This window comes from Anas acuta, chromosome 2 (genome assembly GCF_963932015.1).
Source record: "Anas acuta chromosome 2, bAnaAcu1.1, whole genome shotgun sequence".
NCBI lineage: Eukaryota > Metazoa > Chordata > Aves > Anseriformes > Anatidae > Anas > Anas acuta.
In genome coordinates, this window is record NC_088980.1 from 78,125,950 (window position 1) to 78,149,918 (window position 23,969).

The following is a 23,969-nucleotide window of genomic DNA, read 5'->3' on the forward strand; positions in this document are numbered from 1 at the left end:
ACACTCTTAGATGTTTGTATGATCCTGAAAACCTTACTGACTGCATCACAACTTGGATACGGATATCCTTGCAGCACTCCTGCACCCTTGGAAGAAGTGAAGATAGGAAGCTACAATGCAGTTCTCTCAGCTTCCAAACTTGTAAGCTAACCACTGGTGGACCTCACAAATACATAAAAGAAAAATTAGTTTTCAGACACCTTCATACTTTCAGTGTTCAGCTATTAAAGCTACAACAGCCACTGAAGGAACCATGCTGTCATTGAACAACAACAAAAATCAGCATCACACTCCTAGGCCATTTAACTAATGTGACTTTCAACTATTAAAGTTCCAGTCTTAATTTCAGGTTAAGAAAACAGGTACAAGGGCTGTTTTTGTAACCTTTCCCTGCCCCTAGCTTCCAGAAGATAACAGGAAGATGCCAGAACATTACCTCTCACTAGATTTATCATATGAAAAGCACAGTTATATATCAAACATGAGCCAAAGAAAGGTGAATGATTAATCCTGAGAGAGGCATAGATTCATTATTTATCAAAAAATCAAAGGCAAATACATACACTCCTCTGGCTACTTTTTAGAAAATTTTCTGAGATGTCACTACAGTGGAAACCTATGGAAAAGCATCCTTAGAAATAAAACAGCTATGAAATTTATTACAGAAAGGGATACACTTACTTGGAGTGGGTGCAGTGGATAATTAAGCCATACATCCCGCAGGTCCTGCAAACATTGAGAGATGCCTTTAATGCTCAAGGGAGTCATTTAACAAATTCCACAGTACTAAATAAAATGTCATTACTTGAAATACTGAACTATTTCAGATGCTGACTCTGCTTATTGCAAATTCAATAGTGCTGGCAAACTAATTTTTAAAATCGTGTATTTGCTGTTCAAACTGCCTGTAGTTCTCCCAATTAGCTTGTGTCAAAGAGGTGGAAAAATCCTTGAACCATATAGAAAGTGGTTAAAGGGAAAAAGATTTTTTTAGGCCTCAGGTCTAACTTTATTTGCACTCCTCAGTAGCAAGTTTGACTTAACCAAAAGTGAGAAGTAAAATGAAGAAAAACCTTGTACTCTTGCTTTTCACACAGGTTTCCTTCATTATTTGCTGCCTGGTGCCTGTAAGCATAAGTGACAATAGGCTTCAAAATACTTCTATTTCTAATAAACTTTGTCATTTCACAGACTCAGACTTTCAGGATGGAGAAGACTGATTCATCCCATAACTACTGCTATGTGTATTGTCCCAGCAGAACGTACTGGTTACCTTTCTTAGCCATTATATGGGATAAAAGCTAACTAACTGCGATCTAGGATAAAATATGCAGGAACGGATCAGACTAATTAAGCAATTTGGTAAATGTTGGATGAAATCCCCTGTAATCTGTTAAGGTTGCTAAAACTTCTGGGGGTTCTATGATACTACAACTTATGATACAGCAACAGTCACTTGACATGTGCATACTTTCGCCAAAGCATGCCATCTGGACCCACAGCACCTACCTCTTGTCAGAATAACACTCTGCATGGAAGCCTGCAGGTTTCCCACACCACACTCCCTTCCCTACCTAATCCAACCAACAAACAGCACACCTGAGTGAACACCATAATTTTTTTTTGCCTGAACCAATGCAGCTTGCTTTCCTAAACATGCTATGTTACATTCAGTTTCCAGGAATTAAGTACCACAGGTGTCTTCCTGTTCATTTGTGATTCTCAAGTAAAACAATGGGCAAGGAGACATGTTCTGAGATGTCTTCAGTTATTTTCTAAAATGTAAGGCAAATCAATAATACATAAATACCTTGTCATTGAAGAGCAAACGTCCAAATAATTGTTTGGCCTCTTCTAGGCTCCCTTCTAGATAAACAGCTCCTACATGAATAAAACAGTTTGTTCAAGTGCAACAATACATTAGTTCTTAGAAGTTTACTAAGTACAAGTTACTCAAAGATCTCCGCTGCCTTTACTTCCAATAAATTTATTTAAAAGCACGCTGTGTTAATAATCAAAATAGAATATCCGTTTTTGAGAAATCTAAAGCACATTAAACATGAGCATAAATCAACGGTTGTAAAATGCACAGAAAAAGCTGACACTTAATTCAGTGACAGAAAATGACACACCAAATAAGCAAAGTTTAAGCAAATTAGGCTAGAAGCAATCTATTTCTAGAAGTAGTTTCCAGTTTTCCAGCAATCTATACCGTATATATATTCAATAACTGTCACTGTCTACATTTTAATAGCCAACAAATAGTTTACATTTATTCTGCACTTTCAACATTATATTCTGCATATAAATGTCAGAACTACTTCAAACCTCAGTGCCTCCTTAGCATCATAACATTATCTCCCTTAACTGCAACTCTCTCTATTTCTAGAGATTAGTTGTACAAATATATATATTTTAACTGCATATGAAGCCCTCACTAGCCCTCCACCTGCCCATTAGTAACAAATTGCAAAATCTGTGTTAGATTAGGCTTTTGGTATACCATATGCACTCTGTCTGCACAGGCACTTTTAAAATTCAATATCAGCACTTTGTTCCTTGATTATCTTTATAGAAAAGCTTCTGAAAACCTCAAGTTAGTCCTTGTACACACATCTGTATAAAAGCAAAGGGAATACACAGCTACATGAAGAGCACAGAGCAAGGGAGTCAATGTTCCCACATAAAGGGAGAACACTCTGCATTGCTCTGCTTCCACCCCCACCCTCCTTTTTAATGCTCTCAGGTCAACTACTTTCTTTGGACTCTTTGGAGAATGGTTTTGGGGTTTATAAGAGCATCTTGCCAGAGGCATGTTGACAGCACTGAATTTTAAGCAGGTCCTAGCCAGTCTGCTTACAGTTTTGCTTATTATTTTCATCACAGGGAAAAAACACCAGACTTCTAGAAGGGTTCTCAAATAGGAGCTCCAGAGCCCACATACATTTTTACAGTCCCTTTACAAGTTCCCAGATTTTAGCTATGGCCCTGACAATGCCTTACTGCTCAATTAACTTCATGAACAACTTGATATTGGATTTAAACAGCAATCCTGCTCTCAGAAAATCTCAGTGCCTGCCAAATAGTCCTCATCACTATATCCCAGACAGGCTGAAGTATACGAATGAAGCCACAGATACATATCTAGTACTCCTCTCCTTTTTTAAATTAATTTTTTATTATTTATTTTTAAAGATCAAAACACTCAAAGAAAGCAAAATAGAGTTAGAAACACAACTCCTGTTTCTTGATAAGATGAAATGCAATTTGGCCCAAGGCAGAACACACAGAACTTGCCATCTAAGCCAGCTGTGATCTGTTTTTTCAAAGCAGAACAAAGAGCTTTAGGATCCTGTATGGAATATAAAGACCTGGAACACGGCTATTTCTATAGTTCATATCACATACAGCACATTTGTATGAATATGAAGACAAATCAGTGAAGTTTAAATTGTTTCATGTATTCAAACAAAGATTTAGAAAATGATGCTATTTAAAATGGAGTTCATATGGATGTAATGGATCAGACTTCCTCCTTTCTGCTTGCTGATTTTGGTAACCGTTGTCAGGTCTTCCTGACCTCTCCCACGTAAACTTATTCACTAGCAGAACCAGTCACTGATCAGCATGCTAGTGCCCAGCAGCAAAATTGACACAGCTTCCCTTTATCCTCAGCCAGTGAGTTTTGGGAGCTTTATGACATAAGTCATGGCATATTGCCATGCCTTTTTTTTTTTATTATTACTTGTAAGGAAAATAAAAAGACCAAAAAAGATTTACTTGTCAAATGTCACATTTAACCCACAGGAGAATGTCACCTGGGCAGAGAGGAAGTGGGCTGGTACACTCTGAAAGCAAGTCGCAGATGAAAATTCAGGGCTGACATGGGACCCCCCATTACTATTGGAAGCAGTGAGCCTCCAATTTTCTTGCCAGGCCACGGTGAACAAGCTGCTCCTGCCCAGAGGACTGCATGTGGCAGGCCACAGCATGCATGAGGAGTAAAATCCTCCAGCGATGGGTGGAAGTGCCATACCACAATATGAAACAGGTGCAAGATTTTTCATTGTAAGGCTGCATATTCATCATGTCATACACATGGAGCATGTACAGGAAATGGGAAGAAACAGTGGAAAATGATTAAGCTTTATCACCTACTCTTAGTAGCACTACTCAGCACAGACCTATGTGCTATGCAGACATTAAAACACAGCTGTTTGTGCATACACAAACACACGTGGTTTACCTATCAGGGCTTCAAAGCAGTTGGCCATGGCGTGGCGGAGATCCGATTCCCTGCAAAGGTCTGGACCATGTGCATAAAGCATGAATCGATCTAGTTCCAGCTTCTGCAGAATGTGAAAAGAGTTAAAGCCATGGTTATAGAAGTACAAGTTATAGTCACTAGAACTCAATTACACCACTGCGATGCAGCAACTGGATTTGAGGGAACGTTAAAGCTGTTCTCCACAGTTTCAGTTCAGACATCGGCTTTAAGTTTAAAATTAGAACACTTTAATTGTTTTCTAGAGGCAAGCAGCTACAGTGTAATACTGTGGTAAAGCTGGGAATTATCAAACCAAAGATTCAAGGGAAGACAGATCAAAATAAGTTATTAGTTAAATTTAGGAAGGAATTCAAGAGGAGGGCTGAGGGTGTGACAGAAAAACAGCCTGCTATCAGATGGATGTAACAGTGTGCCCTGTCTCTTGCTGGTAGTTTGCACTCATGTGCTTCGCCTTCAGAAATGCTGAAGCAGCAATCAAAGGGAGGGGAGTTAACGCTGAGGAAAAAGATTACTCCTACGAGAAGAGAACAAAGCAAGACACTGAGTTACAGGAACTCTGACAGACACAATCCAGTAAACATCTGACTTTATCCTTTATGAGTTTCAACAGGTGGCAATACCAAAAGCCTCTGTGCACTGAAAGCAGAACTGATATTTTAATCTGCAGTGCCACCTAGCTTTCTTCTTCCTTTCAACTGTGAATCATTAACATTCATTTTTCCTAAGCCATATTTCTGCTTGCCAGTCAGAACTTAAGGTAGTGAGTCAGATGCATCATATAATGTATGATAATTCTGCTATAGAAATGCAGGCAAGAGCTACTAGGTTCTCTTTTTCTATTCATCTTTTTGACACAAAACCATTATTGAGATTTTTAAGGAAGAAATTTGCACATCTTGCAAAATTTGTATGAGAATAGGTTCTTCCCAAATGGGCGTAAGTTGCTACTGACCAATTTCTCATTAACTTTCAACTTCATCTTCCCAGAGTATATTTAAGAGCTAAAAGTAGAGAAACTAAGGTATTTGAGATGTGAGGCTTAGACATCTCAATTTGAAAAAAGGAGTCTTCCATTTTCAATGTGTGAGAACATATTCACAGCTCCAGAACAAAGGACAATACCACTTACCACTTTATCCAGTGCAGGGAACACTCATTAGTTAACATCAAAGTGGAATATTGTTTTACTACAAATTTAAACTTTAGATTTTTTTCATTTGTTTGCATTAACTCTTTTCTCCAATGTCTTAGCTTCATTTTCATTGCTTGCATTCAGAATATTTTGCATATGCTTTACATCTCATTTCTGATCAAGACATGGCTCAGACTGTTTTTAAAACTGCTGCAACATTATCTCTTAGAAGCCACAGAAATTTATCCTTTGATCTTCAATTAAAACAGCATTCCACATGCCCAAGAGAACTGAAGGAGTTGAGAAATTTTTTGAGAAAGTAAACTGCGTGCAACACGGCACTGCATGGGGTTAATTAATGGGCATGAAACCAGGATGGTCATATAAGATATACAAGAGGAAAAAAGGGTAAGTTAGGAAATCAGGAATGTATAGATATCTAGTACTTACTGTTCTATCTAATAGAGTTTAAAAAATGTTGCAATAAATTTTCAAAGATCGTTCATTTAGAATAGTAAGTATAGTGGAAAGAGCTGGAAGAATATATAAACTTACCTGATTCAGACTTTAAAAAATAAAGTAAATTCAGCGTCAGACAGTTCAATATCGTATTTAAAAACAAAGCCCCAGTTGAAATGTTTTTCAATCAATTCATGCCTATCTAAATCATTAAAGAAAGCTTTGGAGGAAAATGATTTTGTTCATTCCCTACCCTACACTTCTCCAGAGGATTCAGCAAAAAGGCATGTTAGAAATCATGCAGTTTTTGCCAAAATCTCAAGACTGTATATGCTTGTTTAAATTATCGCATGAGTATGAACAGACAAGATTAAGAGAGACTTGAAAATCATCAGCAATACACAGTGGGGTGGTCGTGGGAGATGCATGCGCACGTGCATGGCCTAATACATTATATTGGCAAGCCTCAGACTGTTTTTTTAAAAAATATGTTAACAATCAAATCTGAATAAGGGAATACCAAATTATCTATGAACATAGATTTAATGAGCTTTGTATATCATATTCCCACCTCCAGTATCATGCAGGAATACAAAAAGCTCCTGTCATTCACAGAATTAAATAAAATAAAAATCAGAGGCATCTCAATTTTTCCCATGATGTAATGCTACTTTTCACCAAAAGACTTCTTAACATTTTGTTCTTTCACAGTTCACAGCAAGTTTGAAGGTAACTGCTTAGGTTAGGGAGTGGATGAAACAAACTCCTCTACCACCACCCCTCCACTGTCTCTACAGCCTGCTGCCATCTTCTACCTTAATGCTCCATCACACAGTCCCTTTAAAGTCAACCAATTTTACTTCCCTTCTATTACCAATCTCAACATCTATGTTATTTAAAGTTAAATATAGAGGCACCTTCACCATAAGCATCCTAAAAACCTAATCTTCTGCTGGCAAAAATGACCCAACTATTCTTCTTAAAAACCTGCTCTGGAGGTAACACCAAGCCCTATTTCATCTCTAAAATAACTTACAAATTAAAAAAAGCTCCTGTACCCTAAATTCTGTGCACAAAACATGATAAAGGCTGATGTTTGAAGCAGACAGATCCCTCAAGAAGCTACTCATGCACTAATAGTCTCACACATGGGTTTCAGCTGCAGACACATAAAGCATAGGGGTGTACCTTAGCCAGCATGGCCAGATGTTGGTTCTGAACGATGGCGGTGCGGTATGTAGCTAGTCCTCCTTCCTCCAGAGTGGGAAACAGGTAGTACAAGTGGACACTGGCAAAACAAAATGAAGATGGTGTCAGCATTTGGTTAAAGATGAACTGATGTACACCTCTATGGAAGACTGCTTTCCCATCAGATCCTAGCTGGTAATGGGTCCCTTCCCAAGGCAGAAGATCAGTTTGAAAGTAAAGAAACAATCAAAGATTAAAACAGTTCTCAATAATATTGTCTGGGTAGCACAGGAAGCAGGGGAGAATGAGTGCTGCTTCTTTACTGGGCAGCACATAATTTCTAAACCCCTGCAGTGACAGGCAGTTCCCTCATCTGAAGGCATCTACCAACAACAAAGGGTTACCTGGAGGATGCTGAGCAATAAAAGTAGGGGAGAACCATCTGGCTTGAACTCTGTGCCACAGGTACACCACAGTGCTTTACGATGATATTATTCAGCCTGGACCACCACTTGGGATTTATTTAGTTTTTTAATTAATTTATTTATTTTTACAGTACTTTAGAAAATAATTGCTCTTAAATGCCAATAAAAATAGTCTGTTTAAAAACAACATTACCAAACAGATGCTAACAGAGCCAAAGAACAGGAATCAACAGTCTGTATTTATCAAATGCGTGAAGTCATTAATACCACAAACAGAGAGAAAATGAGTTAAAGTCACAGGCTTTCAACTGCTGGTAATGATATTTATAATCGTGAAAGTAATATACTTTATTAGTAAACAAGAATTCAATGAGACAACCAAGACTTGAGTAAAGATAAATGACACTGACTAGCTCTATATGGCTATCGAACCTACATCAAGAAAAGTTGAAGAGGGTTTTCAGAACCCCAAAACTGGATTGCACTGGTAAGCGAGTGCTAATTATTAAAATACTTATTAATCCACCACTAAGGGAAAAAATCTGCAGGTGGAACAGGATTTAAGAAGGAGAGTTGCTATACAACTTAGAGGCAATCTAATCAAGGATCATAATTCACAAAAGCAGAAGCCTGAAGTTGAGTTGGGAAAAAAGCTTCAGATTTAAATAGGTGTTTACATGCTTTATTGAACAGAAACATAGCAGAGTTTTTTTCTTAATTGAGACAAAAGTTAGCTCAGAAAGTCAAGTGATGGTTGATGAACAATGACAATGAAAAATGCAAGACAATTTATTCAGCAAGTCTTCCATCTTACCAGCAAGTATTGTTCTATAGGAGAAAAGGCCATGGGTTTTAAGGGCAGTGGAGACCTTTACAGACTAATAGCTTTTAATACTGAGTAGCTAATGGGCAGTAGAGGCTAGCAGTGAATGGAGATAGGGGCAATTTTGTTATTTGTATCAAACTTACTGTAAAGTTTTTCTTTATACAAGACTATTCTCCCATTAACAGTGGTAAAACAAAGCAGTGAAAATGGATAATCCTTGTTTCATGGAAATTGGCTGCCACCAGTGCCCACTAAGAGAACCCAGTGAAGGTAGCTTTTACAATATTTTTGTGTTGTTCACTAAGTTCAGAGTACTTGAAATGGACCAAAACTGGAGCTGTTCTGATGAAGCATGATTTCTTGCTTTTAGTTCTAAATAATTTAGATTTGTCCTCAACAATTTTATTTATATACAGACACTACGCAAGATATAGCCCTCATTGCTGGAAATTAAGAGCTGCAACACATTCAATATTACCAATTAGTGTTTTTCACTGGCAGCTAGAGAAAAGGAACCTATGGAAACAAAATGGCATGCTAATAAAAATCTTTCCTGTAAAAAATGGATACAAAGTTCAATTTGACTATTGCTGAAATATTAATTTCTAAGAACTCCAATCAACTTTAAATCACACTCAGTAAAACAAACTCCAGTTTCTCAGCAGCAGCATGAGAAGAATTTTCAAGAGGCATGTGCAGATGTGCAGCTTGAAATATCAGGGGCAGGACTGCAAACACAGGTGGTGAACATACACTGCAAAGCTTCATAAGCCAAATGGTATGAGAATAATGTACAACAATGAGGGCTATTGAAGAATTCCCTGTTTACCTTGTTAAGAATTCTACCACAGCATCTCCCAGAAATTCTAAACGCTCGTTGTGGTTAATCCTGAAAAAGACAATTTAAGGTTTACTATTAAATAGCACATGCCTGTAACTTACACAGTACATTTGGAACATTTATGAGTTGCTTGCTAATCAGACATGAATAGCCATTCCTGCAGCCTTCCCCACCCTCTCTGGAGCATGAGGGTACAAAAACAGAGTAACTACACAAGTCTTAAAACTCACGAGTGACAGTCTTTGAAATTTCTGTGTGTTCCATTCTGAGCTACTGTCAGAGCACAATAAATGCAGAGAGGAAACTGTTGTTGACTGGCACTGTGTAAAGCCCTGCTGAGACTGGGTTTCTTTGTTCATAACAGGACATCAGGTGGTTGAAACAAATGACCACCTTCTGCCTTTAGTGGGTAACTAGGGCAGTGTACGTAATTAACACCAACACCTGCAGGGTACGGTGATTCTGCAAGACTTGTTGGTATGGGAGAGCTACAATGGAGCAAGTACCTTCATTTTTCATGGCACCTTTAAATACCAGACAGACACGCAGACTGTTTTCTGTAATTTCATTTGAGCTCAAAACAAAGAATTGCTGAGCAAGATACATTCCAAGATACCGTAAAGTTCTACACACTTTATATTCAGTGATTTCTTGTGATTGCTCCCAGTTTCCCTTTGTTTTGCATAAAGTTTCATTTCCCCCTGAACTCTCTGCCTGTTTATAAAACAAAGGAGTAACAGGACACAGGGATTGCAAAGGAATGTGAGTTTGTCTTTAAATATATACAAACTTCTGCTCTACACCTCTAAGCATGTAATTAGCACCTTTTGATTTCACATGTGGATGTAACAGAATTAAGGCCATAGCCACAGGATGGTTTTGTATCCAAAAGATCTTTTGAATGTTTGACAGCTTTTATGATAATTTGCATTCCCTCAACGATTATATGACTTTTGTTCATGCAGACCTTTGTTATGGGCTGAAAGAATTCAAGTACCTATGCTGTGTAGAACAATGAAGTGATGAATACAGAAACTCTGCTGTGTAGTGACATAGCAGAAAATACAGGTCTTTCAAAAGCAGGATTTTATTTTGTGGATTATTTAATGCGAATGCAATTTAGCCTTATCTCACATTGTTTTACAAAGGCTGAAATAATCTTAAGATTGACTCTCAAAGAAAAGGGCACAGTCTAGCTGAAACAGCATTCGGGGAACACTACAACAATCGTTTATTCAGAATTCAACTACTTCTGCTCCCTAGCTTCCCCCAGAGTGATGGCTCTCAAAAGGCCCAGTCATAACCACAGGTTAACCAATACACCCCATCCTCTAGTTCAGGCAGTAAGGAGACTTCACATGTAACTGTTTCTTGCATTATCCCTATCAGCTTTGTTTACTCAGTTTGGCTACATCTGGTGTCTGTAGCTATTAAGCTCAAACACTTTTTTGCGCAGAACTCTTAGTGGTTATTTAAACTATTGGTTAAACTAGTGGTTATTTATACTATACAACTGTAATGATTCAGCTTTTTGTCCTCAGCTGTTTATGCGTCTCTCTTTAAACTGGACCAGTAGACCAGCAAAGCCCATATTTGAGATCATACTTGTGTTAACAAGGTGCCATGCCAGGAAAAGTACTGCTACAAGGAAAGGTGATGGAGAATCCAATTTACAGCAATGATAACAGTAACAGAACTTATTTTTCATCATGCAGAAAGCAAAAGGTAGCATTTTCGCCCTTATTTCAAGGATAAGCAGAAATTACAGAATTAGCTTTTAAAACCTTCCTTAGGATTTCTCTGCAGGCAAACATTTACTATGTCACTGATAAACAAAGTTCAGCACATCCCCAGAAGATAAATCAATTCCACATTACTCCATTTCAACTATTTGCCAAAACTGCTGCCGCCAATAAGTTGGTTGAAGTAACTCCTGCAACGGTTTCTCTCCTTGCAACTAGATCATAATTAACATGCTGTACAAATCCAAAAGCAATTATATTTTTTACCTGGAAGGAGCTGGATCATCCTGTCCCAAACGGGACATAATATTTATCAAGGTGTTTATCCCTAGAAATATAAACGATATTATATATTATATAATAAGTATTATTAAACAATTGCTAATTCAATTTACATAGACAAAATAATTACTCAAAATGGTACTTTGTGATTGCTATACACAAAATCTTGCTGTTATTTATAGAGCTCACTTACAGCAAGTATAATCCTCACAGATGTTTTCTAACTGACCACAGTACCATTATAAGCAGCTTTTTTACGTTTGTGTTCAGAAAGCCAGAGACATACTACCTCTGCATGAAAGACATTCTGAACATTACACAAAAATAAAAAAAAAAATATTCTCTACATCTGAATATATTTAAGGGGTAAGGACTAGTTTAGAGCAGACAGACCACATTTTCGTTTTAATAAGATACCTTTACAAAATATCCTCCAGTATGCTTACAATGTTGAATAGCAAGTTAAGAAAACAATACTTTACAAAAGTATTTATAATTTATCTTGCTTTTTCTCAGCAACTCGACTAATTTCTAAAATCCAGTTGTTTAGAAAGATCCCACTGGTTGTATGTATAACCACTGAAATCCTCCACTAAAGTGATCTCAGAAGAGCAATGGACAATGAAATAGTAACAGACAAAATTTTTTCTTACTGATTAAGAGTGAGGTGAGAGAAAATGGTAGTGGTGTAACTACGTACCTTTTTTTCTCATATGCATATGGTGAACCTTTCTGTCTCCATACTTTGGCTGTCGAATTCCACAGTTGGATAAGGAATTTCTGGCATGGTCTGGATTCATTCCAAAGTTTAAATGATGGCTTGGATGAGTCATGGCAAGCTGTATTGTAGCACATGCAAGAAAATGAAGTCTTAGGTTTATTTTTGCAAATGCAATAAAAAATACTAGATTGGTAGCTAATAATTACTTTTTTTTTAGTTTGAAGAAAAGCTACAAAGTGATGTCGTCAATTAGTAGCTTGGTTCCAGCAATTTAAACATAGGGTGTATGATTTCAGATGTCAGAAAAGAAGCAACCCTTATGCCCAATCATCACTTTACCTAATTAATTTTCTTTTTTTTTTTCTTTTTAAGAAAAATTACCTTTGAAGGTAGAAGCATGAACTGTCAATTTGCCCTAACAGTTTTGCTTACCAGCTATGCTGACTTGTTTTAAATACAACTACATTTGCTTATTCAAAAATATACTAATTGTAACGTTGCATGACAAATGTTCATATTAAAAACAGGAACAGTAAAGAGTATCTCCACTATTCACATATTTGATTAAGGGCATTTAAATATTAGTAAAGCTTTCCTACTTTCAAGTAAAAACAAACAAACAAAGTGCATTATCTCTGGCACAGTTATACAAAGCAGGACTCTCAGGACCATAGAGGGCCACTCTTCAACTGAAAGTTAATATCAGTGGCAGAATTGGTCTTCTGTTTTAAGTTTCTACCATTTAGCACCCTCTAGCTTCCTCTGCTGCTGATACCAAGATTGCAAAAATGGCAGCAGGTAAAGGTACTCTAACTTGCTTTTATGACTCTCTGCAAACTCATTGTTGGGTGTGTATATGCAAAGAAAATGTATATTTTGCATGCATAGATGCATACATTCATATACCCCTTATATAAGAGAGACACTAGCAAATTCAAGTTGCAGAAAGTTGTTTCTGAAACGCTTGCAGGAATGTTGCTGCAGGCTATAAGCAAAGACATTCCAGTAGCCCTATGCACACTTCATTCAAACAGTGGCTACAGCTTTCCAAAGACAAGACTTAGAGAAATTTCAGTTGCTGGGAATAAAATGATAGTCATTCAACAGTAAGAATTTTCTCCTTTTCAGTTCCTCACTAATGTTAGTAAGATTGTCATAACTGCATATTTTCAACTTCTGCTCCATCTGTACTGGATGAAACACTACCTTGTCTGAACTGTTAAGCTAGCATATTCTTTCTTACCCAGTCTGTGCTTTAAAAACAACACAATATGACAGAACATGTGAAAATCAATGCAAAACTATACATCTGTTATTTTCTATGCACAAATGTTAAAGGTGCTATATAAATTTTTTAACAAGTCTTTCCTGGAACAACTTACTGTGCTTTAAATAAATATGCACAGGGATCAGCATTAAAGAGTTGTAACATTTATTATAACTAAACGTTAATTTGACTGATGTCAACACACTTCATTTTATGCGTTCTCCCCTTTTCAAATGTGATCAGTTTTTTAGTTTGTGTCTTTCGTCTCAACATTTAAGATTTGTCACTGCATTTTTATCTTTCATGTTAAAACCAAGGCAGCCTGCAAACAAAACCTACAAGATCCCCAATGTTTAATGCAACTTTCAGTAGGACTGAAGTAGGACTTTTTCTCTAAAAGCACCTTTTAGAAAACAGAGAAACTATGAAAAAAACATCTCAGCAAGCCTTGACTTAGAATTCTTCAGGATGTTTAAGGTCTACATCCACGTATAGAAACTGCATTTTTTGAACTTTGGGAAAATTAAATTAATTTTTTTCAGCCCCTACCACAGTCAGTGGAGGGAGACTGGGTATTTTAGGGAGAGATCTTGAACAGAAGCCTATTTTCCTTCAGCAACTTCAGAAGAAACATATGGGGAAAAGGACCAGCATGCCAAAAGTCAGTCTTCTGGAGCTGACCAGTTCCACACACACACACACATAAATGGCTGGTCGCACAACAAGGATGTATTTAAAAAAAATAAGCCCCCCCTCCTCTCCAGTTCCTGCCCTTGTTTGTAAATGCAACATTTCATTACGTACTTTTAGAAATTAAGAGCTGAAGAGAAGTTTGAAAACTCCTTGCACTAGCTATAAATGTTGCCTTTTCATTTTGTATTTAAGTTACTCGTCTTTGGAATAACAGGCTATAAAAGGAAAAAGCAAGGCACTGACTCATCTGCAGAAACCCACTATCCATCACAAATAGGTAAAATAACGAGTACTGTACCGTCCAGTCTTTTCAGACAGACTATTCTTTTTCTTCTACACATTACAAGCAAATTTAGTTTACCACTGAGCAAAGGCAGGTGGATGTCTACATGCATAGATGTAGAATAGATGTGTTAATTTAAAAACCTGTCGGAATAACTAAAACATTTGAAAGATTTTTGGTGCAAACAATCAAAATATCTCAAAGCAGCTCATTTTCATGATTTTATGTAGAAGACAGGATTGTAAATAAACTAAATTTTAGGAAGACAAAATGGCAAGTAATTTATTTTTGCATAACTTACCTGCAGCAAGCACCTATCTCGAAAAGTGTAGCCTATCAATTTGTCCAAATGCATCAGACACTGATGGTAGCGAATATGGTGGGTGAGAACAGGAAGCATCATTGCGTGCTAAAAAACAATAAAGAAAAGCATTCATCTTCACTGCACAGAATACACCATTGACTAAGCTACAAATACAAACATCCCATTTGTCACAACATCCATTGTCTTGGTTTAAGTGAGAAAAATAAGAAAATCATGGTTTCCCAATCCCCATCACCAGAACTTAGTTAAGTTGGATTTGTCCACCTGCATAATCACAGTGAGAACATTCCCCTGCCAACATAAACAGAATAATAAATGCATACTAAGTTTTACTGAAGTATTTTGAATGAGGAAAAACATCTAGTCACCAGCAGGGTCAAATTTTCAAGAACCTGTGACTGAATACAATGCTAGATGCTTTAATACCCTGCAGCTTCAGGTTAGTACCAGTGGAGGACCGACCACCTCCCTTGGCCCCATATAACATCAGAGAACATGTAAACCACTTTAACCTGCTTTTTACAAAGAAAAGTAATTTTCAAGCACTGTTATTACTACATTAATTCTTCTTCAAAGGAACTGAAGTTAAGGGCTTTTTGAAGGTTTTTGAAGTAATTTCTGGGATTATGTGCTAAAAATATTGGAAAGGTTGTCATTTTACCATCTAGGACAGAAACTTTTCTGTTGGGGGAAATATAAATAAGAAGTAAACTTATGTTGCAACAACAACAGTTTCCCTCTTTCAGAGTTTTAAAACTAATTCCACTTAGTGTTACTGATTGTGGATGATCTGGATTGAAATGACACCATTTACCAGTACCAGTATGATGATTATCAGTATCAAAAACCTTGCATTGCAGTGAAAAGCGAGAGCACTACAAGAATTTATGCATGTAACTGCCTTTGTGACACTGATGTCAAATTTCAGGTCTTTCCTATGAGTGACATTTCATGAATATATTCAAAAGGGTAACATGCTTTAAGGGAATTAAAATATGAGGGCTATCCATATTAATTTCATAAAGACGAATATATTATGATTACAGATGATTAATGTATAGTGTGGAGAGATGCAAGAAAGCAAGCATACAAATCGGATGATGTATAATTCATGGTAAGTGACGTTATGGATTTCTGCATGGCATTAAAGAAAGAACAGCAGAAGAAAACTTGTGAAAGTTACAATAATGAGAAGTTAAGAATAACCAATGGCAAAGGTTTCTATTCAAGTAAGGTATTGCTGGTTCAGTTCTTTAGAACTGAACACGTAACAAAGGTAACAAAGGAAACAACTGGTTAACAGCAAGAAAGAGGCTCTCTGGATCTCCGAATAGCAGGAAAATGCAAAACCACAGGAAGCAAAACAAGTATGTCCAAATGAAACTTTATTTTGTTCATGTCACTCATTTAGAGTTTTTGGGTAATGTAAAAGCTGGGGGAACACACCTCTTATCTCCACATAATCTCACATTTGTGTTTCATGGAAGAAATTAGTTACAGTAAGTAAAAACGTTGCTTCACAGGACAACTCTGCTTCCCTGCCTGTATGTTCCCCTGCGCAGGCTGCCAGACAGCAAAGCAAGGTTTGATGTTGTTTTCACTGAGCAACCAATACATATGGCCCGAAGTCTGAGACTGGAATAAGAAGCTTCAGATTGTATCAGCTGTTCTGCAGTGAATGAGGAATTGGCATCTCCCTGGGAGGCACGTAGAAGGTCTTTAATTTGACTCTTGTAGTTATATTGACAAACTGCTGCTTTCATAGCACTAAATACTTGATTGATTCAATTAATGTGTGTCATGATGGATTATAGCTATTTGATGTTTCTGATGTTTTATTTATCTCTATAAGAAACTGAAATGTAGGCTTTAAAATTGTATTAGGCTCAAGAATGGCTAGTGATTAAAAAGTTCTCTTTAAATTGTACGGCTACAGGAGCTACCCCATAACCTTGGTACTTGAATCTGGTTATAAACATACTAGTAACTTTTATGTATATGATTCTAGCCTTTGTTGCCTATTCTTTTCTTGCTGCAGCTGGCATTGCAAAGCAGAGGACTCTCCCAGATGTCCCCAGGGCTGTCCCCTAGCTTGGCAAGAGCCAAGCTGCCAGTGCAACCCTGACCTGAAGCTACCAAGAAGAGTCAGAAAAACTGATCTGTTTTGAAATGCATCATTTCTCTCCCTGAACACCTAATGCAGCTGTTGAGGAGCAGGACAATGATGGGTGGGTATCTTCATGGTGGGACCCAGTCTGAAGAGTAAGTGCTGCCCATCACAGTTCTCAGTGACCAAGAAGTGCATTTCACCCACTGAATAATGTTAAGTAAGCCTGGCAGAAAACAGCCATTGCACATTTTCAAAACATTTCACTCGCCTTTATTCCTCCCCCCAAGAAGTTAATTCTTGAAGTCACAAAGACAAGTGTTACAACAGCTGCATTGAACTTGGAGCAACTTTAAACTGTTAGAATGACTTAAGTTTCAATCTTCTAATCTATAATCCTTTTAAACACTAAGGAAAGCGAGTATTTTTAAATTACTGCACTTTAGGTCTACCTACAGAGTTAATTTACATGTATTTAGGTTTAGTCTGATTTAGAAAAAAAACATGCAGCAACAATAGCAGTCTTTCATTTTTACAGATTTACAGTCTGCCTACTCTTGACCTCTCAAAGAAAAAAAAAAATCGAAGGACTTTCATTGTAGAACTGCCTGATTTAGATGTTCTGGCTGCAGATGTGCAGTTTTATTCCCATAGCTCTTAGGTGATTTGCTATCCTTCAACAGCAAATGAGAACAAAAAATATCCAATGACACATTAAAAGTTGAATCTTAAAAGTTATTATGAATAAGAAGAAACTTTCAAATCTCCTAAATTAGAAGTTTATACTGTTTCCTTAACTTGTAACAGATCCAATTTACAACAAAAAATAGAAAGGGGATATAAATTTCCTCTGCTACGTGAGAGGATACTGTTCAACTGTTCTTTGACTTCAGAATCAACTGTAGAATCAAAATAAGTATTTTACACAGGAAAAAAAAAGCAATTTTAATTATTAGCATTTTTCTCCCATTCAAATGCCCCCTCTGGCCTTACCAAGGTTCCAATACATCAACAGGATTTCTAACTAAACCTTTCCCAAGTCACCCCTAAGTTTTTATTTCATACCATTAATATTGATTTTTTTTTAGCCTGTAATTCTTAATCAACATCTCTGAAACATCAAAAATAACCCAATTATACTACTATTATATTTATTTGGCTGATACACTTACTTGAATTTTGCTAATACAATGTTAGACAAATGCATTTTATTATATTTAAACCTTTTGTTTGTAATCAAAGTAGGTGGCTGCCACCTGCTTGTTGGGATTAGGATCCAGCAGAGATTTGCACCTTGAAAGTTTCATGCGTTTAGAACATTAACTTATCTGAAAGATCTTCCTACTGAGGGTCACCCTTTTTTAATCCATGTTTGATTCTTTTTCTTTCAAGTAAAAAAAAAAAAAACACTTTGTGCTACAGTAAGAAAAAAAAATCTCTAAATATAAAGATATCTTAAGCTAAAAATATCTAATATCAACCCAATTGATGAAGAAGCATTGATGTTCAGCACTTGACTCAACATACAGTTGATAGAAGTCAAGCCTACTGCATTTCAGACCTCCAGGTCTCAAATTCACCATTCTTGAGTCCTATCATTCCCACGCCTGCCCCACTTTGTGCTAGTCAAGAGTAGCAAGCTGGAAAATTACACCTATATGATAGCTTCTTGGGAAAGGTGTGTGTGTGTGCGTGAATGGGGCTAGAACAGCTCCCTACAGCAACAGATCATGTTGAGGCAAAGGTATTAATTTCCAGTGGTTGGTTCTTCAGCACAGAACCATAGCAAATTCTTACAGGAGGTAAGTGGCAGCAATGGAGAAAAACAATACATCATGCATCTCTGCAGTTTAGTCACCTGGCAGACGTCGGAGCGTATCCCTGTTTTCCAGAATCCCTGGCTACTCAATTCAACAGTCACTTCACGCCTCATCGTGTTCTTCTGCCGGATTTTCTGCAGTGCTTCCTAGACAGGCAGAAAACACAGCTCCTGTGAAGAACTTTCTACAGCAAAGCAGCATCAAAGAAAGCACGTGCATTCGCAATATTTAAGGTTCACTTTCGGCAAATGGTTTCTAAAACTACTGTAACTCTTGTAACTGCCAGCCACAGACCACGGTGGATATGGAATACAATGCAGACAAAAGATTTTGTCATACCAAGAAGATAAATATGACTAGTTTTTGTTGTAGATGACAAAACAAACTAGCTCTACCTGTACCTTCCAAAGTTGTGCATACACAAGCAAGCTAACATCCTTATAATGAAAGAACCTTCTTTACCATTGTGCATAACAACCTCTTCAAGTCTATGTCCGTGAGCATTCCCAGTCTGAAGAATTCAGTAGGAATAAGGTATTCAACAGATTAAATAACAGAAAGCCATGAAAGTTACATGACCCCAGCTACATCATAACACTATTGTCAGTACCACCAGTCTGGGAAAGGGGTCAGCATTCGCTGGTCCTAGAGCCTATTATGATGAAATCTACCAATATTATTACAATTAAATTAAAGGTACTTTAAACGTTTTTAAAAAAAAAAAACACACAGCCTGTTTGATGTTGCACAACAGTGCTTTTGGCTGTATAAGCTATGAAATGGGTACTTAGGTTCTCTGACAGAGCCATTTTAAAAAAGTATTCTCTGTAAAAATGGAATGAAAAAGAAAAACCACTAAAATAAATCCCCTCCAGACCAGGATCTTCTGGTTCCAATACTACAGAGCCCCTGCAGTATGCAGCATGCACTAAAGTAAAGACACCCCCCAGAGCTCTTCCCTCTTCAGTCAAGAAAACTTTTCAAAGCTGCAACTCATCCTTCCTCTCCTCCCTACAGGGCACACGCTCAAAGCCATCCCTTCCCAGTTCCCAGTCTGAAGCCAGCGAGCATCTCTGGGCAGGAACAGGCTGTGCTTTCTGCTCCAGAGAAACTCACAGAATGGTTCCAAGAGGCACATCTACCCAAACAGTTTAATCAAACCTGTTTCTAGACAGTACTGAGATGTCTAGCTTAGGATGCTAGTCAGCCCAGGCTCCGTTCATATGCAGTGAAGGGGCTTCAGAAAACACGTTTCTCTCTTAACTGCCTTCAAAGTGAGCCTTAGGGTCCCAACTTATGCATCTGCTCTAAGAAGTCAAAGTCAGGTTAGAGCCCCTACGCATGACCTTGTCACAAATAACATCATGCAATCGCAAGTGGTGAATGACTGAGGGCAGAGGTGCTTACAGCACCGCACCCCTTGGGCACTGTCTAAAACTTGCATTTCAAGGCCGTGCCATCGGGAGTTTTACAACACTGGCACTAGCGTGCTTGTGAGACCTCGCTGTACTTTCAGGCTGACGGGCTCAGGAGCACTCCAGCGTTACTCATAATACATGACTCAATCCTTAAAAGCACATGCACCAGTTAGGTGCAGCCCTACAGCTCCTACTGTGTTGCTGACACCTCCATTAGCAGAATGCAGAGGTTATCCTCATGTAAAGCTTCTGCTTCAGCCCCACACCTCTCTCTGACTGCAGACAACAACTTGAGAAACCCATCATCCTAAACAGTCTAGAAACAAAGACCAGAACACCACACTGTAAATACCACCACATTTTTATCTTCTGAAGCTAAACAATCACTCCCCTACAACCAATCCACCATCATTTTACACAAGCCATCCAATAGCCACTGATAAAAACATGTCCAAAACACAATGGTCCTCCCTTCCACTTGCTCTCCTCTGAGCACGGAAAGCTCTAGCAAAGAAGACCATCTCCTATAGGGTCCAATTTTTTTTTTTTTTCCCCTTAAAAATTGTGGCACTGGTGAATTGTAACCCTGGTTTTTTTTCCACACGTTTACAGGGAGGGAAGCTAAGGGCTTGTTTACCACCAGCATAAATAAAACATCAACTAAGACTCTTTGTCATGTAACAGCATAATATGCTTTGCAGCAGTAACAAAACCAAATAGGGTGTCAAACAGCTACAGCTACCATAACCACGGACACAGAATTAGCAAATTAGAGGCAATTAAAATAACAGCCTGGCTTTTTAATAAATAAAACCACACCACTATCCATCCTGTGCCAAAGAAGTTCATTTCTCCTCTCTGAATTATTTATATAAGTTGTCCAATGTAGAGTGTCTGACAGACAAGTCACCAGACAAATGCAAAGCTTCAGTGTAAAACCTTAGATGACGGATACCTTAGAGTGGGCTACTTTTGTCTACATGTAGGTGACTATTTTTCTACTTTTGGTTGAGCATTTACACTTTGGAATTGCTTTTTGCTCATCACTCTGGGGGAAAAAATATTCATACACACACCTATCATTAAATATTACTAAGAACAACCGGATTATCCCAACTGTTTAAGATGTTCTGTTACCACTCAAAGATCTTAAGGAATTCACTAAGATAGTCTAATAAATTAGTTTAAAACTATGCACAAGCATGACAGTTTTTAATCTCAAAAGAGGAATATTTAAAATGATGAGACGCTTAAAAGAGCATTCTGAAATGAAAAGTCCTTCTTTATGCTAATTCCTGAAGCCATTAAAGGCAAGGGCTGTAAAGAAGTTATGGCTCCACAAAGATCATTTCTGTAATTGGATAAAAAAAAACTTGAAGTAGTATGGGAGTTGCATAAAAGGAAAAAATGAAAAAAATCCATTCACTAACAAGAAAAGATAAAAATAAAATCTGTATTAGCAGCCTCAGAAGAAAACCTTTTGTGAAGGATTTCTATTGTTTCCATAAAAAGGGCACTTATACAGCTTCACTCCATCCTGAATTACTGTGCCCAATTATCAGATATGGGAAGGCCCAGCATACCTCTCTCTGTGATAATTTCTGTTTATCAGCCTGTTTGACTTTGGGACTGTTAGCCAGCAGGTGACGCAGCTTCACGTAACTCTTCCACAGCTTTTGGTATCTGAAGGACAAAACCAGAAAACAAGTATTTTAGTTGATATAACAGAAGCGTCTTGGAGCTTGGCCTTCTGAATTCACATAGACGTGGATAACCTACAAGCATCTTTTTGCTCAAAAGATCTCAAAGCATTTTCCAAGAAAGGTGACAGCATCCCTACAGTTGTTACTGACACAGACACCGCAACATAGAGGAGGCATCAGGGTGCAATGTGAGGTGAACAGCAAAGCTCAGGGGAGAACCCAGGTCTCCCAGATCCCCACCTATCCTCACCAAAAGGCCACCTGTGCCTGCTGAAAAGACTTCCCCATAGTGCAACATCTCAGTTCAGGCAGAAGACTCCCTCATCTCCACGAGATTCCCCTGTTGCTCACCAAGAAGTACTAATATTTTCCAGGAAGTGTCTGTCCTTACACTGGCTGAAACATTTTAATGAAGCACATGAAGAGAAGGCCTATGAGTCACAAGCAACACAAGCATTCTGTGAATAGTGAAATTAAGCTTCAGTTCATGCCCTACAGTGCCAAGTTCTCTGTGGCTAGTGCATACATAAGGTTCCCGGTTTTTACCCAGCCATCTTGCCTACTTGCATTTTGGGATGGTCTAGCCAGATGGAAATTTAGGCAACAGGGTTTGTTACTGTCTGGATAAGCACCCACTCTTTTCACCCCCGAGACTTATCTGCAAGACTTATGATGCAAGCTTAAGTTCACATATCAGCTTTTTCCCCATTCTCAAGTTATCAAAGTTAATAAAAAGAGGTCAATATCGTGCAGAATTTCACAAAATCTGTAACACTAAGTCACAAGCCTTTCAGACTAAAAAAGTATAATTTGCTGAAAACAAATGTAAAAGAGCACTCCTATACACATCCTTGACAACCAAAGGAGTGAAAACACTAAGGTAAAAAAAAAAATTGCTGACGATACAGAAGTACTCAGAATATTAAATCTAAAATCCCCGAAGAGTTGTAGAAGAATGTGTGTCATACACGTGCACTGGAGTAACCGGGCCTCAAAACTGCATGTGAAATTCAATGTTGTCAAATAGCACTGATCAGTAAGAGGAAAGAGACAACCTTAACTATACATGCAGAAGAGCTGGGGTTTATTTTCTGTCATCATTCAGAAAACAGACCTGTGAGTCAATGGAATAATTCCCTGAAAGTGTAATTAGTTACAAAAAACTTCTAGACTTCTAGAATAAAACCTGGCAACAACTTTTATGCCACTACACAAATCCATAATGAAACAGTATTCCCTGCTGTTCGTGAAGTTCTGCTTCCCTCTTCACTCTGTTCCTGTATCTATAAGGATAGAAAAGGTACATGCAAAAGTAGTGAATGCAAAATCTTCCAAGCTAAAAGCAGCAGACAGACTCAACCCTTCAGGTCATAAAAAAAAAAAGACAAAGAAGGAAGACAGGGTGCAGAGAAACGTAAGTGCCATGAAGAAAGCAAACAGTAAATGGCTACATTATACATTAATAGACGTAAGACCTGAAGAGCATCTAATCAAGTCATGTAGATGCTCAGAAGAAAAAAGAAATTCAGTCTTTTTTTTTTTAATATAATGTACAACAGCATTCAGAAAGTGATTACCTGGAATCTTCCTGTCAGTACACTAAGAAGGTTCAAGCAGCGATTTAAGAAATTTACAAAAGGTAGGTTCACTCAGGCCTGCTAAACAAAATGGTCTAAACATGTCCTCTAGCTCACAAGTCCACATACTGCAGAGCCTGAGGAAGGATGTGTTTTCCTTCTTTCCTGTTAAAACTATTCTCTGGAAAAAAACAAAACAAACGACAACCCACAACTGTTCTTGCATGTGCATGCACATTTACTTGAGAAGATCCTGAATTAATCCAGAAGAAATTACACCTCATTCTCTAATTTGCAAAAGCTAGTGTCCAATCCCATAAGCACTAAGCTTTGTATCGGACTTGATAAGCACATAAACAAGCCCTATTTAAGTCACAAATGACAACAGTAATGAGTTTCTGAATGGAAGATGGAAGGAAAAGCATCTTACTGAGGATCTCCAGCATAACTGAGTTGAGCAGGTCGTATCCCAAAGTGGACAATAATAGGGAAAGTAATTACATCAGGATTGAATTGTTCGCGGTCCAGTTGATCAATACGAACTGAGCTGGGTTTCTAGGAGAAAAACAAAATATACCTAATTGACAACAGTTCCACGAAAAATTTATTGCCTCTAGCCCACACTGTCCAGGAACCACGAAGCAGCAATATTCCAAGCTTATTAAAATACACGTAAAACTAATCATTTATATTATAATCAATATTTGGCAATGGCAACGACTGAAACAAAGTTAATTAACTTAGCTCTCACAGCAAAAAAAGGGAAGACTATTTTCATTTTGCAAGTTAGGAAATCTACAGTTTTATTATTTCTGAGAACCTAAAGCAGCTTTCTTCGGTTGAGCATCACGCTGGAAATAAAGTCAGGATTA

The 23,969-nt window shown here is 37.7% G+C and overlaps 1 protein-coding gene across 1 annotated transcript in view; it reads right to left on the bottom strand.

Annotated features, from left to right (window-relative positions):
- The window catches only part of DROSHA (drosha ribonuclease III), a 71,035-nt gene that overhangs the window by 18,983 nt on the left and 28,083 nt on the right, over window positions 1-23,969 (bottom strand). The window contains exons 14-24 of the mRNA XM_068670871.1: window positions 23,528-23,652; window positions 21,401-21,500; window positions 18,438-18,545; window positions 14,449-14,556; window positions 11,884-12,022; window positions 11,169-11,229; window positions 9,148-9,207; window positions 7,068-7,167; window positions 4,247-4,349; window positions 1,811-1,881; window positions 682-726 (exon numbers count right to left, since the gene is read on the bottom strand). Of these exons, the coding sequence (XP_068526972.1) occupies window positions 682-726; window positions 1,811-1,881; window positions 4,247-4,349; window positions 7,068-7,167; window positions 9,148-9,207; window positions 11,169-11,229; window positions 11,884-12,022; window positions 14,449-14,556; window positions 18,438-18,545; window positions 21,401-21,500; window positions 23,528-23,652 (1,020 nt within the window). The remainder of the gene's footprint in view (window positions 1-681; window positions 727-1,810; window positions 1,882-4,246; window positions 4,350-7,067; window positions 7,168-9,147; window positions 9,208-11,168; window positions 11,230-11,883; window positions 12,023-14,448; window positions 14,557-18,437; window positions 18,546-21,400; window positions 21,501-23,527; window positions 23,653-23,969) is intronic.